Source organism: Eptatretus burgeri, chromosome 1, assembly GCF_056783735.1.
Source record: "Eptatretus burgeri isolate ZD-2024b chromosome 1, Ebu_testis_v1, whole genome shotgun sequence".
NCBI lineage: Eukaryota > Metazoa > Chordata > Myxini > Myxiniformes > Myxinidae > Eptatretus > Eptatretus burgeri.
Genome location: NC_140961.1, coordinates 135,393,017 through 135,407,505, shown reverse-complemented (window position 1 = coordinate 135,407,505; position 14,489 = coordinate 135,393,017). Strand labels below are relative to the sequence as shown.

General features: G+C 42.4%; 2 protein-coding genes across 15 annotated transcripts in view; both read left to right on the top strand.

Moving 5' to 3' along the window:
* Positions 1 to 3,924, top strand: part of LOC147035500 (uncharacterized) — a 59,352-nt gene extending 55,428 nt beyond the window's left edge. For all 13 annotated transcript variants that reach the window (XM_085899391.1, XM_085899374.1, XM_085899468.1 and 10 more), the window contains one exon: positions 2,216 to 3,924. In XM_085899391.1, the coding sequence (XP_085755517.1) occupies positions 2,216 to 3,527 (1,312 nt within the window). In that variant the 3' untranslated portion in view covers positions 3,528 to 3,924. The remainder of the gene's footprint in view (positions 1 to 2,215) is intronic.
* Positions 3,925 to 11,559: 7,635 nt separating this feature from the next.
* LOC147035499 (THO complex subunit 4-like) overlaps positions 11,560 to 14,489 on the top strand; it is a 64,356-nt gene continuing 61,426 nt past the window's right edge. For both annotated transcript variants that reach the window (XM_085899360.1, XM_085899351.1), the window contains exon 1: positions 11,560 to 11,791. In XM_085899360.1, coding sequence (XP_085755486.1) covers positions 11,663 to 11,791 — 129 coding nt within the window. In that variant the 5' untranslated portion in view covers positions 11,560 to 11,662. The remainder of the gene's footprint in view (positions 11,792 to 14,489) is intronic.

Genomic DNA, 14,489 nt, shown 5'->3' with positions numbered 1-14,489 from the left:
AAAAGAGCCACACAGCTGTCACTCAGCAAAGCTGCCATGGAAAAAGCAAGCAGCAGTAGTACCAGCCAGTAAGGTAAGAAAAATATTGCTTCTTTTGTGCTTTTTGTTAATCTTTGATTGTCCCCTAACTTACTAATATTAACATACATGTAACATTAAAAAGTGCACAATTTTCCCCTTTTTTTTGTTCAAAAAGTGGGAATTCTTAACATGTTAAATGCTCCAAAATAGGGCTCAGAGGGCACTAGAGAGCGTCTAGAACCCCAGAGCTTCCAGGGCCCTAAGGCGGGCCCTGGACCCCGCCGCAAGGGTCGAGCGCTCCGCGCTCGAGATGTGCGCTTCGCGCACATTATTTGGTGTCGGTTGAAAATCCTCCCTAATTCTGATTTCCAAAAGTTGGCATCTCTGGATAATGTTTGACCAAGTTATAAAAATGATCAACATGATGTGGTACGGGTGACAGGTTATTAGCTGCAAAATGTCGAAAACCCGGTTTCGTTCAACAACTTTCAAAATTTGACCTTTGCATAACCTTTAAAGGTCACAAAACAATGTGGACATTAAAATAAGGAAACAGGATACGTGCTATAGCTTATTGGAGTTAGTTCGTCGAAGAAGGTTGAAAACCCGGTTCGATTCCCACAACTTTGAAAATTTGACCTTTTGTAAGCTTCAAAGGTCAAGGATTATGACCTTTGGTGCAAAACTTCCTCTGCAACATTCCAGGAACAATATAACGTCATATAGGCTATATGGCATTTCGCACTCCTCGGATTATCCATACTTTGATGCAATCAGCGTAAAAACAAACTTGAAGGGGGCGCCACGGGCAAGGTGTTCGAGATAGAGCAAAATGGTTTCAAGACTTTAGGTGGGGAATGACCTCAATATTATCCATAAAAAATATTGTCGTCCGAGCTCTCAAAGTTTGGGCGGTCGTATGATTTTTATGTCAAAATTCGCAATTTTCTAAGTTTGTGACCTTGACCTTAGGACGAAAATGAAAAATCGAGCTCCGTGCCATTAGGCTAACCAAATACCGAAACCCCTGTCAGATTCGACAAACCCCTCGGAGAAGATGGATTTTCATGTCAAATTTCGCAATTTTCTAAGTTTGTGACCTTGTGACCTTGACCTTAGGACGAAAATGAAAAATCGAGCTCCGTGGGGCTATGCAGGTGCCATTGGGCTAACCAAATACCGAAACCCCTGCCAGATTTGACAACCCCCCTCGGAGAAGATGCAAATTGAAATCGACTACCCCCCTAAAAACACATGTTTTTTGGGCGTGGCTCTGCCCATAATGGGTGCACCACGCCCATTCTCAGGAAAACACAACGAGATCATGATATAAACCTCCCACCAAAATTTATCAGGATCGGATCAAAACTCACGGAGCTATGCTCGGGACAGACAGACAGACAGACAGACAGACAGACACACACACACACACACCAATAACGAATATAGTGGTCACTTACTGACTCGTGAACTTACTGACTGGTGAACCAATATCTCAATAAGTTATGGATGGATTCAGACAAAACTTGGTGGACAGATTGGGTATGTGACATGGACGAATTGATTTGATTTTGGTTAAGATCCGAATCCAGATGCGAGAATTTTTGAAGTTATTCTTCACCATTGAGAGATCGGCTAAAAACGGTATAGTATACTGTACAGCACGATATCTCAAAAATGTATTGCGCCCGATATGTTCTCGTGGATCAGGCATTACGTGGCGGAGGTATGCACTCTACCGAGTGACCTAAGTTTTTTTTTTTATGTGACCTTTACAAACTTTAATTGAATTGTATACTTGAACACTATAGAACACAAATCGCCTTCTTTGCATTTTCAAAATCCTTTTATTTAGCAATACATGGACATGTTAAATAAGGTAGTGTATAAGACTGCTTCAATAGCGCTAAACTTCTGGAATTTTTCTTACAATCTTTAAAATCAATATCTTATGTAAATTGAAGTGTAATATATGCTTGAACATATATTACAAATATGTGTGGGTAACATATTCTTTGAATTCTAGTTTTTGCTTGCTTTGGATTTTCCATTTCAAAAAATTTAACATATTTTAATCAGGTAAAGGGTCCTTGTGAGTGATTGACAAATTATGTCATTGAGTTTTATTTATTTCACCTCCTTGTTCTGCTTTTAAGTTGGTAAAATTGAGAGATGCATTTCCATCTTGTTCCAGATCTCCTCAGCGTTCTCTCGGCACTCACTGCTCTCCACGGCAAGAGGGCTTTGATAGAGAACTGGAAAGGGAACGAGAAAGGCAACGGAGAGAGCAGGACCGGGAGAGGGAGCATGAGCGTGAGAGAGAAAGGGAAAGGGAGAGAGAGCGGGAGCGCCAGCGTCGTGACAGGGAGTTGGAGAGGGAGAAACAACGCGAAAGAGAACGCGAGGAGAGGGAAAAGGAAAGAGAGAGAGAACGTGCTCTCCGTGACCGGCGCAGGAACAGCAGAAGCAGGAGCCGGGAGAGAAATGGAGAAAGGGACAGGAGGAGAGAAAGGGGAAGAAATGAGAGACGTGAAAACCATTCTGTAGAGCGTTGGCGACACTCGAGCAGCCGTGAGCGCAAGTGGCGGGAGGATCGGAGGATGAGGAGAGAACAAGATGAACGTCGAGAGCAAAAGCACAGCCGGAGTCGCAGCAGAGGTGCAAGCAAGTCACTTCAGGCTGGTCGTAGCCATGACGAAAATGTTCTTGGCGATGGAAAACGGGGTGATAGAAAAGGCAGAGAGAGCCACAGTGGCTCCGTTGAAAAGCAAGTTAAACACGGCTTAAGCCGCAGTGCTTCGGTCGAACACAACAGAAAACCTGACCACGCACGTAGTGTTAGCCGAAGTTGCTCACTTGAGAAACATAGCCTCAGCCCCAGCCAGACACCAGAGAGGCATGTTCGTCATGAAAAAATTGCCAATTCCTTGAGGCGAAGTGGTAGCAATCACACCCCGAGCCCACTGGCAATTGAGAAACGCAATGCCAGACACGGTGGCTATCGTAATAAACGAAGCCGTAGCGGTTCTGTGGAGGTGACGAAAAAGCGTAGTTGTTCTCGTGAAAACCCGGAGAAAGAGAGAAAGCGTTTGCATCGCCACTCACATGAACGAAGCAAGAAGCGGAGCTGTAGCCGAAGCGGCAGTCCAAATTCCCAAAAGATTGATGGTGGAGAAAAGCGCAAAAAGCGTAGCCGGAGTTCAGAGAAGCACGACAAGCTGAAGAAGCACAGCTCCAAGCGATCCCATGGAAAGCACGGCAAAAGCCCTGATGGACATAAGAAACGCAAAGGTAACGGTGAGAAGCACCATAAACACAGTGCTAACTTGAGTTCCTCTGATGTGGAAAAGAGGGGAAGCGCTGGTCATAGCCCCCAACATGGAAAATGTCAGGAGAATCGTAGAAGTGGAGCACTTTCACCGTGGGGAAGTGATGGACGAAGCGGAAGTGGATCACCAGCACCTCGTGCAAATAGGAGCTGGAGCCAGGGTATAGATGGCGAGTGATGTTGATCCAGAGCTGTGTTCATTCATCGTGTACATATGGATGGATTGTCCTTTTCTTTTCCTTGTTTGAGGCTTATTTGTAGTGTTTTTTTTTTTTTTTTTTTTTTTTTTTTTACTTTACTTTGTATGGGTGGAATGAGGCTAAAAGCCGTGTCCTCACTTGTTGCCTAGCCATGTCCTCTCCAAGCAAATCATGGTCCATGGAGAATTCCACTTTTGCAAAGAAACCGCCATGGCAAGTGTGTTGGTCTTAAATAATTTCTGTTAAGACAGCTAATCCCATTAGGTGTCTGTTTTGCCCAAATGTTTCATGGTATCACAAACAGAATGATCGATAGAATGGGATAACAGTTGAAATGTATGCTTTGTTTCAAATAAAAAAGCGACCTTTCTCAAATGCATGAGATTTGAATTTTATTATATACGAGCAGAGAGAGGGGGAGGGGTGTGGGAGAGAGAGGGGGGAGGGTGTGGGGAAGAGAGGGGGAAGGGAGGGGGTGGGGTTGGGGAAGAGAGAGGGGGAATGGAGGGGTGAGGAGAGAGGGGGTGGGGTAGAGAGAGAGGAGGAGAGGTGTGGGGTAGAGAGAGGGGGAGGGAGGGGTGGGGTAGAGAGAGGGGAGGGAGGGGTGGGGAAGAGAGAGGGGGAGGGATGGGGTGGGGAAGAGAGAGGGGGAGGGATGGGGTGGGGAAGAGAGAGGATGTGGGGTGGAGAGAGGGGAGGGTGAGTGGAGAGGGTGAAAGAGCAAATGTTTTTGTGAGTGCATATATTTTGGCCTTGAATGGCCTTGGCTTGGAAACGAACAACCAAGCAGCTTGTATAGTGCTCACCCAGTGGCTTAAGCACTCAAGCAAGTACTCCAATGAAACGGTTGATGAGGAACGGCTGACTTGGCAAGCGATTAGCGATCACTGATTGGAAATATAAACATGCATGTGGAGACGCCCGGAATGTCAAGCAATGTCCGAACTGGACGAATGAACTTTTTTTTTTTAGCAATCAGAACTAACTACTGTTGAGGTCATTTAAAAACTTTTATATTTTGAAATTTGGATGAGATTAATGATATTCTGGTGGTTATGGCATGTGCGGAAATGAAAAGCAACAAATGCTGGCAGCTCTCGGCGTTTATATGCATTGTATCCAGAATCCAGCAATTTGGAGGAATAATGATCAGGCATTTGATGATGCGTGAGGAAAGTGGAAAACAAAAAAATAAGAAAAACTGTCGTGAAGGAACCATCGTTATCTGTTGCAAGTTCAGGCATTGTTGAGCAGGCCAGAAAAAAGAAAAGAAATTAAAACCCCAGCGAGGTGACCAAGGATGTGCCTTGATAAAGGAGGATTGAATAAAGCCATTAATTATCTTCAATAGGGGTGTATAAATTAACCCAAACACCCAATTTTCATTTATGCACTCCCTTGGATTTTTCTTGGTGTGAATGCAAAGTTTCAGGCTGCGAGGTTTCATGATGTTGGAGTTGTGGAGGAGATGCACATGCTGACATTTATTATTATTATTATGATAGATTTGTTTTGTACTAAAATCTTTTGGTCTCTTTCTTACTTTAACTGTTTTTGTTTTGGGCAGCAGCAGCTGTTGGTCTGAGAGGTAACCCTTTGAAATGCATTTTCATCCTAAAATGATAAAATCCATTTGTAGTTTAATTTATTTTTAATCGTAATAATAAAATAATCTCGCTGTCAAACCTCACCTCAGATTCTGCAACCGGTCCAGATGGCATCAGCCCACATGTCCTAAAAACCTGCTTCTCTGCTCTTGCTCACCCTCTCTGTTCTATTCACCCTCTCATTTGCTCAAGGTCATCTGCCATATGCTTGGGAATCAGCAAACATTACTGCCCTGCATAAAAAGGTGCAAAAACAGATCCCTGCAACTACAGACCCATCAGCCTTCTCCCAATCATCAGCAAGGTTATGGAATCCATCATCACTTCAGACATTAAATCCTTCCTCTTCTCCAATGGCTTGATTTCCAATCATCAATTTGTTTTCAGACCAAGTCATTCTTCACTGGAAATGCTGCTTCTGTTCTCCCAACAATGGATGGAGGTACTCAATGCAGGACATGAAATCAGAGCCATATCCTTAGACGTATCAAGTGCTTTTGACACGGTCTTGCAACCCTGCCCTGCTCACCAAACTCTCTTCCTATGGTATCCAAGGCCATCTCCATTCATGGCTCGCAGACTTCCTCTTCTGTCGCAGCCAGCGTGTGGCCCTAAATGGAGTTCTCTCGTCCCCTCTTCCTGTCCAGGCGGGAGTTCCTCAAGGCAGCGTTCTGGACCCTGTTCTTTTCCTGATTTTCATCAATGATCTCACCGATTCTGGAAAATCCTCTTTATTTCTTTGCTGATGACTCCACCCTCTGCCGTACCATCTGTCATCCCTCAGACCAGAAAGCAGCAGAAAGCAAACTAAACATGAGGCATTATCTGCATGCTTTTATTAATTTTTTTTTTAAATAGGACTGCCTGTCCTGAAGCTCACCTGCATCAGGAGCAACAGTCTCTCAACCCCCCCTGCAGACTACCTTCGACCCTCATTTTTTTATGCTGTGAACAAACTTTGGTACATCAAGGGTGATGAAGATTGTAGTCATTCATCCATCCATCCATTGGGGCCATACTCTGTGCAGAACATTGGTGCTGCTTAAGTAGTCTCTTAGGCTATTGGGCTCAATCCTGGATGGATCGCCACTCCGACGCAGGACACCAGCAAGCTGGTACTCATTTTGCCAACCTCAGAAGGATGACAGGCTGAGTCAACCCCACCTGGTATCAATTCAACGGACAAGTGGGATTTGAACTCAGGATCCTAGGATCCCAAGCCTATCACCCTAACCATTACGCCAACACCATGATGATGTCGTCAAGTTTCATTGAAATGCTGTGTATCCGTTAGAGAAGAGAGGAGGAGGAGGAGGAGATTGGGACCATCCTCTGTGCAGAGCTTTGGTACTGCCGAAGCAGTCTCCTTGGCTCTTGGGCTCAATCCTGGACGGGTTGCCACTCCGACACAGTATACCAGTATGCTGGCACTCATTTTGCCGACCTCAGAAGGATGACAGGCCAAGTTAACCCCACCTGGTATTATTTCAACAGCCAAGTGGGATCTCAAGCCTGCCACCCGAACTATTAAACCAACACAGGCATGTTGTAGTCAAGTTTCATTGAAATGCTGTGTATAGGTTGGAGAAGAGAGCAATACCTATTTTGTGGGGCTCAACCACCCGGCCCCCCGTAGACTCCTTTGTGAGTGCAGATTTTGATGCGGTCGGTACACTTTGGTACTTCACTGGTGATGAAGGTTCTGGTCAAGTTTCATCAAAATCTATGTGTTTGGTTCAAGTGGTAATGACTGAAGTGTTTACGGACTCACTCATAATTACTGACATTGCTCACTTGACTAAAATCCATGTGAGCTAAAAACAAGTAGGATATTGTAGTCTGGTCTGTCCATCATGCTATCTCCTCAAAAGGTTGTGCAGAAATTCACCAAACTTGGTAGTTATGATTACCACATGGCAAGAAGCAGTATTATTTTTGGCCCTGCCCCTGGGGTACGAAAACAAGAAAAAGAGCATTCAGAGATTGCAGACCCTCACCAGGACTTGTTTTGTGTGGTGTTTGTATACTGGCGTGTTACGTAATTAATAAGACAATTGGAACTGCCACTTTATAACTGCTGGCAGTGATGACCAGGTACCAAGATGTCCCGCTTTGATTGGACACCTGACCCTGACCCATGACGTTTATTATTCAATCAAATTTACAATGGGATTAAAAAATATTAAATTCAAATCAAATGGAAGACTAAATAAGTACAGTCCTGCATTGGAGTAATCAGAAGGAACCAAAACAAGTAAAAAGCAAAGATGAAGTCATCAGGAGGAACATGGATAGGATTCACATTTCAGCTGCTGCTCCTCTCCCCTCAAACCAACCCAGGCACAGCCAAATGAGCATTATTCCAAAAAATTAAATAATTCTGCCTGCCAGACCATGTGTCCGATCAAGTTGAAATTTAAAACACGTATTCCCTATCACGGCGAGATCACAATTGTGAAGTTTCACTTTGATTGATGAACTGGTTCCAGAGAAAACATTTATTTAATATTTTTCTTCTGCCAAATGATGTGACCTCAATTATTCCTTGAAAAACTTGTGCACCGGAGGCTTGGGGGACATTTTTGTCAAATTTCCCCTTGATCTGTCCAGCTGTTCTGGAGATTTCTATCAGTTTTAGTTTAAATCCAATATGGCTTCCAAACCATGTGACCTATGACGTCATATGTGTGAAGCTTTTGTTCTTCGTGGATAGGTGGTCATACATGTGAAGTTCCGCCTCGATCTGTTCAGCCACTTCAGAGATTTTTGAAAAAACCAATATGGCTGCCAAGTCATGTGACCGATGACGTCATCAAATATTTCCTTGGTGTGGTTTCAGAGATGGGGGGGGGGGTCCAAAGTTTTTCCAACATGACTGCCACCACGTGACATATGACGTCATAATTATCAATGAAACAATCTACATGAGTAGTCGCTCCTTTGGTGAAAATTTCGTCAATCCGACCGCTGAAGGAAGGGAGTACTCAGTTTTTACTCGGTTTTCTTGTTTGTTTCTTTGGTTGTTTGTTTTTCCAGGTGATATATCAGCCATCCTTTGTGCTAGGAAGCTGAAATTTGGGGGCAAAAGCAAAGATGTGCTTTGGCAAAAACAGTATTTTTTAATTTGTTCATTAATCCATTTATTGATAAATTAATTATTATCGATTTATTAATTATTATTTATTTTATTTCTCATCTGGGCAATATCTCAGGCACCTTTTGAGCGAGGAAGCTGATATTTGGACAGGACAGTGACCAAGTGATTTGGCCATAAACGGTATTTTTGATTTATTGATTAATTTATTGATCAATTATTTTCTTTCTTTTTTGGCTGGGCAATATCTCAGCCATCCTTTGAGCTCGGAAGCTGAAATTTGGAGACAAATGCAAAGATGTGCTTTAGAAAAAACCATTTTTTATTTGTTCATTAATCAATTAATTGATTAATTAATTATTATCGATTTATTAATTATTATTTATTTTATTTCTCATCTGGGCAATATCTCAGGCACCTTTTGAGCGAGGAAGCTGATATTTGGACAGGACAGTGACCAAGTGATTTGGCCATAAATGGTATTTTTGATTTATTGATTAATCAATTTATTGATCAATTATTTTCTTTCTTTTTTGGCTGGGCAATATCCCAGCCATCCTTTGAGTTGGGAAGCTAAAATTTGGGGACAGCATTGAAGAGGTGCTTTGGCAAAAGGTGGTATTTTAAAATGTTTTTTTATTAATCAATTAATTGATTGATTAATTATTTAATTAATGCCGATTATTTATTTGTTTATTTCTCATCTGGGCAATATCTCAGGCACCTTTTGAGCTTGGAAGCTGAGATTTGGATAGGACAGTGACCAACTGATTTGGCTATAAAGGGTATTTTTCATTTATTGATTCATCAATTTATCGATTAATTATTTTCTTTGTTATTTGTCTGGAAAAATATATCAGCCATCCTTTGAGTAAGGAAGCTGAAATTTGGGAACAAAAGTGAACATGTGCTTTGGTGAAAAAAAACTTATTTAGTTTTTGAATAATCAATTAACTTATGAATTAGTTAATTATTATCGATTTATAAATGACTTATTTATTTTATTTCTCATCTTTGCAATATCCCAGTTACCCTTTGAGCTTGGAAGCTGATATTTGGGCATGGTAGTGAACAACTGATTTGGATTATAAAGGGTATTTTTGATTTATCGATAAATAAATTAATTATTTAATTACTATCGATCATTTATTTATTTATTTATTTCTCATCTGGGCAATATCTCAGGCACCTTTTGAGCTTGGAAGCTGAGATTTGGACAGGACAGTGAATGACTGATTTGGCAATGAAGGGTATTTTTCATTTATTGATTAATCAATTAATTATTTTCTTTCTTGTTTGTCTGGAAAAATATATCAGCCATCCTTTGAGCTCGGAAGCTGAAATTTGGGAACAAATGTGAAGATATGCTTTGGCGAAAACGAACTTTTTTTTTTTTTGAATAATCCATAAACTTATGAATTAGTTAATTATTATCGATTTATAAATCACTTATTTATTTTATTTCTCATCTTTGCAATATCTCAGTTACCTTTTGAGCTCTGAAGCTGATATTTGGGCATAATGGTGAACAACTGATTTGGATTATATAGGGTGTTTTTGATATATCGATAAATGAATAAATTGAATTTTTCGATTAATTACTTGATTTTTCAAAAAGTTACAGATTTGGTTGAAACGGCGGTGGTTTCGGGATGCCATTATCCATTTGATTAAGAAATAAATTATTCTGCGATTATTATTTATTTATTTTAATTATGCAATTAATCAATTAATTATTGTGCAGCGTTCCCTCACAATTCCGACTGCATGGGCTGCAAGGCGGCATCGCCAGGGTGCCGATATCACGTGCTTGAGGATTTGTTATTTATTTATTTGGCAAGGGGGTGGTGTACTTTGAAAGTACCTGTACTTGTTTATTTTTAGATCCTCGTGGGGGATCTAAGTCTTACGTTGTTGTTCTTCATCTTATTCTTGTGGACTTTTTTTGTTTCACAGCCTACAGTTTTCATCGAAACTTCCTGAAATTTGGCATATATATATATATATATATATATAAATATACATATATATATATATATATATATATATATATATATATATATATATATATATATATATATATATATATATATATATATATATATATATATATATATATATATATATATATATATATATATGTAAAAATACCCTGCACAGACAGTAACCATCTCCGATTTTGAAAATTCCTCCTAGAAAAAAAGTTATGACGTCAAAATATCTCCGCTAATGGAAATCGCCTAAAAAATTATCTCCGAAACTGAGCAAGCTTTTTGAATTCTGTTTGCGGTAATTGAAGAGGGCATGAGCAGAGATGAATTACCGCACATATGATGCATCACTATGACGTCATATCAATTTTTATGACGTCATTCCTATTTTTTGTCATTTTTTGTTTCACAACCAAGAGTTTTCATCGGATCTTCGTGAAACTTGCCATGTATATGCAGAAAGCCCACGCGCAGGCATTCAATCTCTCCGATTTTGGAAATTCTTCCTAGTAAAAAGATTGACGTCATAATATCGCCGTTGATGGAAATCGCCTATACTATTATCTCCAAAACCAGGCAAGCCGTTTGAATTTTGTTTGCGGGAATCAAGCCTGGCATTTGCACAGATAATTTATCGCAAACCTGATACATCACAATGACGTCATATTCGTTTTTATGACGTCATCATTAAGAGGACGAGGATCTTGGCTCATTTTAGCTTGTTTGTTCAATGCTCCCAATGCCATGGAATACTACGGCAATATCCTCTCCTCACCCCTCCAATCCCCCTTCCCCATCCTTTCTCACTTGAATCTGCTTTCCGTGAGTACGTAATAAATATACGACACTATCGGAAAACCTCATCTCAAGTGATACCGGAGACGACATTTCTGAAACTATATGTAATAGAAATGTGATGCATTATTAAGTTTATTTGTTGAACGTACTCTTTACTTGTGAACAATTACGTTCGAAGAAGCGGTGTATAAGCTCAAATACACTCGTTGAGTCGTTTTCTCATTCCGTTACGACTACTGTTTATTGAAATAGTCAGTTCCACTCACAGCAGTAACTGTACAAACATTTTGAAGTTAAAAGCACAAACATGAAGTTATTTTCATGCAATCCTGAGTTTTTCATCTCGACAAAAAGCCAGTAATAAATATGGTCGAAGTCTCGCGATAGTTGGTTTTTTTTTGGTGCTACTTCCGGTGAACTGTATCTCCATTATAATGATAAAATATATTTCAATAATTTTATTCATATTTACGTGTTAAATAACTGCGAGAAGCTGTTGAAACCTACACGTAAAGAAAGGGAGAAAAAAAACAACAACTCGGGACAATTATCTTCCATCTTGTGCCCGCGTCTTCCGTTGCCCCCGCTGTCCCCTCAGACTCTTACATCCCCGGTCTATTTCAATGGCGGACAAGATAGACATGTCGCTGGATGACATAATTAGACAGAACCGGGGTGGACGGGATCGTCCCGGTCGTGGGCGTGCGGCCAGGAGGCGTCGAGGCGTGCCGAGGCCTGCTCCGTACAGCAAGGTACGGCTCGTGTGGGGGAATGTAACGGATGTCGTGTCGGGCCTTCACTCTGGCCTCTCCCTAACTGTCCGTCCGTCTACTTCACGGACTCACGACCGATGGACGGCCTGAACACTCGATTATTACCATAAAGGACCGAATAACAAGAGGAATTTTCTCTTTTTCTTTTGAATTGTTTCCCATACTCTTGTGTGGGTTTGGTGGTGTGTGTCTGGGGGGGTTGGGGTGTGTGTCTGGGGGGGTTGGGGTGTGTGTCTGGGGGGTTGGGGTGTGTGTCTGGGGGGGTTGGGGTGTGTGTCTGGGGGGTTGGGGTGTGTGTCTGGGGGGGGGGTTGGGGTGTGTGTCTGGGGGGGTTGGGGTGTGTGTCTGGGGGGTTGGGGTGTGTGTCTGGGGGGTTGGGGTGTGTGTCTGGGGGTTGGGGTGTGTCTGGGGGGTTGGGGTGTGTGTCTGGGGGGTTGGGGTGTGTCTGGGGGAGGTTGGGGTGTGTGTCTGGGGGGTTGGGGTGTGTGTCTGGGGGGTTGGGGTGTGTGTCTGGGGGGGTTGGGGTGTGTGTCTGGGGGGTTGGGGTGTGTGTCTGGGGGGTTGGGGTGTGGGATTGGGGGTGTGGGGGTGGTTTGGGGTGTGGGGGGGGTTTGGGGTGGGGGATTGGGGTGTGGGGGGCGGGTGTGGGGCAAAATTGAGTTTTTGAGCTCTTTGCTTTAACACATCCTCCACAACCTCACTGAAACCGTCCCCTGGTAGGTGGACTTCCCTCATGCCAAGGTGGAGAAATTCCTCACCCCTAACTCCTCCATTTGACCCGTACTCGAACACTCAACAAGGACAAATGTGTCCAAGAGCCGCATCCTAAAGGCAATAACAACAACTTCCGATATTTCATCACGTGCCTTGATGCAGCCAATAGCAAGACCCGTCATGGAGGCTCCTCATTCATGATGAGAAAATCGTGTATTTACGAAATTACAACACATTAAATGGAATAATCTTTAAATAGTAACGTGAACTTTTCGAAACTTTAAAGCAAATGTCCGAATATATTTAAAAGTTGATGATAGACTCTCTCAAAAGGCACCCTCAATGCGAGGATGTGTACAGGTGTTTAGTATTTAAGGAGATCCGGATCCTGTATATAAAAGAGCCGAGTCCTAAAGGTTTTGTCCTCACCAGAAGAAGAAGAAGAAGAAGAACAAAAAAAAACAATAATGCGGAGCTCTCTTAGAGCCACGTTCGCTATGCGAGACGCGGCTAAAAAGACCGTTCATCAATCGATTCGTCTCTCTGCCCTTTTGCAGGTCATTTGCCGAAGGTCACCTGCCTGCATCGTGGGATGTTGCCGCCGACGTTGCTCCCCAATTCACGAGAACGGTGTCAAAACTCTGTGTCAGCTCCAGACCCGTTGTCCTCCTCACCCTGAACGGTTCAGCGAAGTAATCAAATTAAATCATTGCTTCCACCCAGATCATTTCCACCTTGCGAATGTTTTCATTGTGTTGGCAATGGATGAATTGCCGTGACCTCTTTTTTGAGATGGACGCACGGCCCCGATAGCCTGGCACCTCACCCCGGTTTCCAAACTGTCAGCTTGTGGTATCCGAAGTTCCCTCCTCGACTGGTTGTCATTTCCTGTGCGCTAACAGGTAGCTGTTTTCTTTGAATGAAATACCATCCATTGCTGTACCTTTTCGAGGTTGCTCCCCTTCAAGGTCGTGTTCTGGGACCAATCGTGTTGTTGATGAACATCAACATGTCTTTACATTAAAAAGATGCATTTTATAATGTTTCAGATGACTCCAGTCCACTCTGTGAAGGATAGTTCTGTACTCGTATGCCAGGTGAGCCATGCTAGCATCCCTCTACCAATCTGGAGAAGATAAGCCACTCATGATCCACCTGCAACATGTGGTTTCGTGCAAGAAAGAGCCATGTTCTCAATTTGTCACTCAAGGACTGCCAAGCAAATCCCCGAAGTTTATTTCTCTTGTCAGTATCGTGGAGAAATACAGTCTCAGGAACTCCTGGGCTTCACTATCAGCTATAACCTGTCTTGGGCAAATCGCATCTCCAAATTCACTTCCAAAGCTGGCCACCACCTCTATTTTCTGCAGGGCAAAGTCATCCTTCAGCTTCTAATGGTGTTCAAAGACTTCATCGAGAATATGGTACATTGCTTCCCACTGTGGACTGGTGCTACTCATTTTGCCCGCCCTGAGACCCTGATATCGAAGGCCTTCCTTTTCATCACCCCGCACGTGCGAAGTGAAAAACGGGGTAAAGCAATTGGTTCACTTTGTCTGTCTGTCTGTCTGTCTGTCTACAAATGTCAGTTTATGATCGAAGAACAACTTGATTTCAATTGCAGGTTATATTTTGAACATGAATCGGAAAACAAAGCTGTAGTTTTGTTGTACTTTTGTCTGAATTTATCCCAATTGCACATGCGCTCCGAGGAGTGAGATAATATTTTTTACTCTGTCTACCTGTCTGAGGAGTGATGTAATTTATTTCAGCTCACCTGGACTCAAGTCTGGTGAGCTTATGCGATTGTGCAGTGCCTTAGGTCAATGAGTGAGTGAGTGAGTCAGTGAGTCCATAAACACTTCAGTCATTGTCACTTGAACCAAACACAGTTTTGACGAAACTTGCCCACAAACTTCATATGTGATGCCTAACGAAGGTATTGTTGTGGGGCAGGGTATCC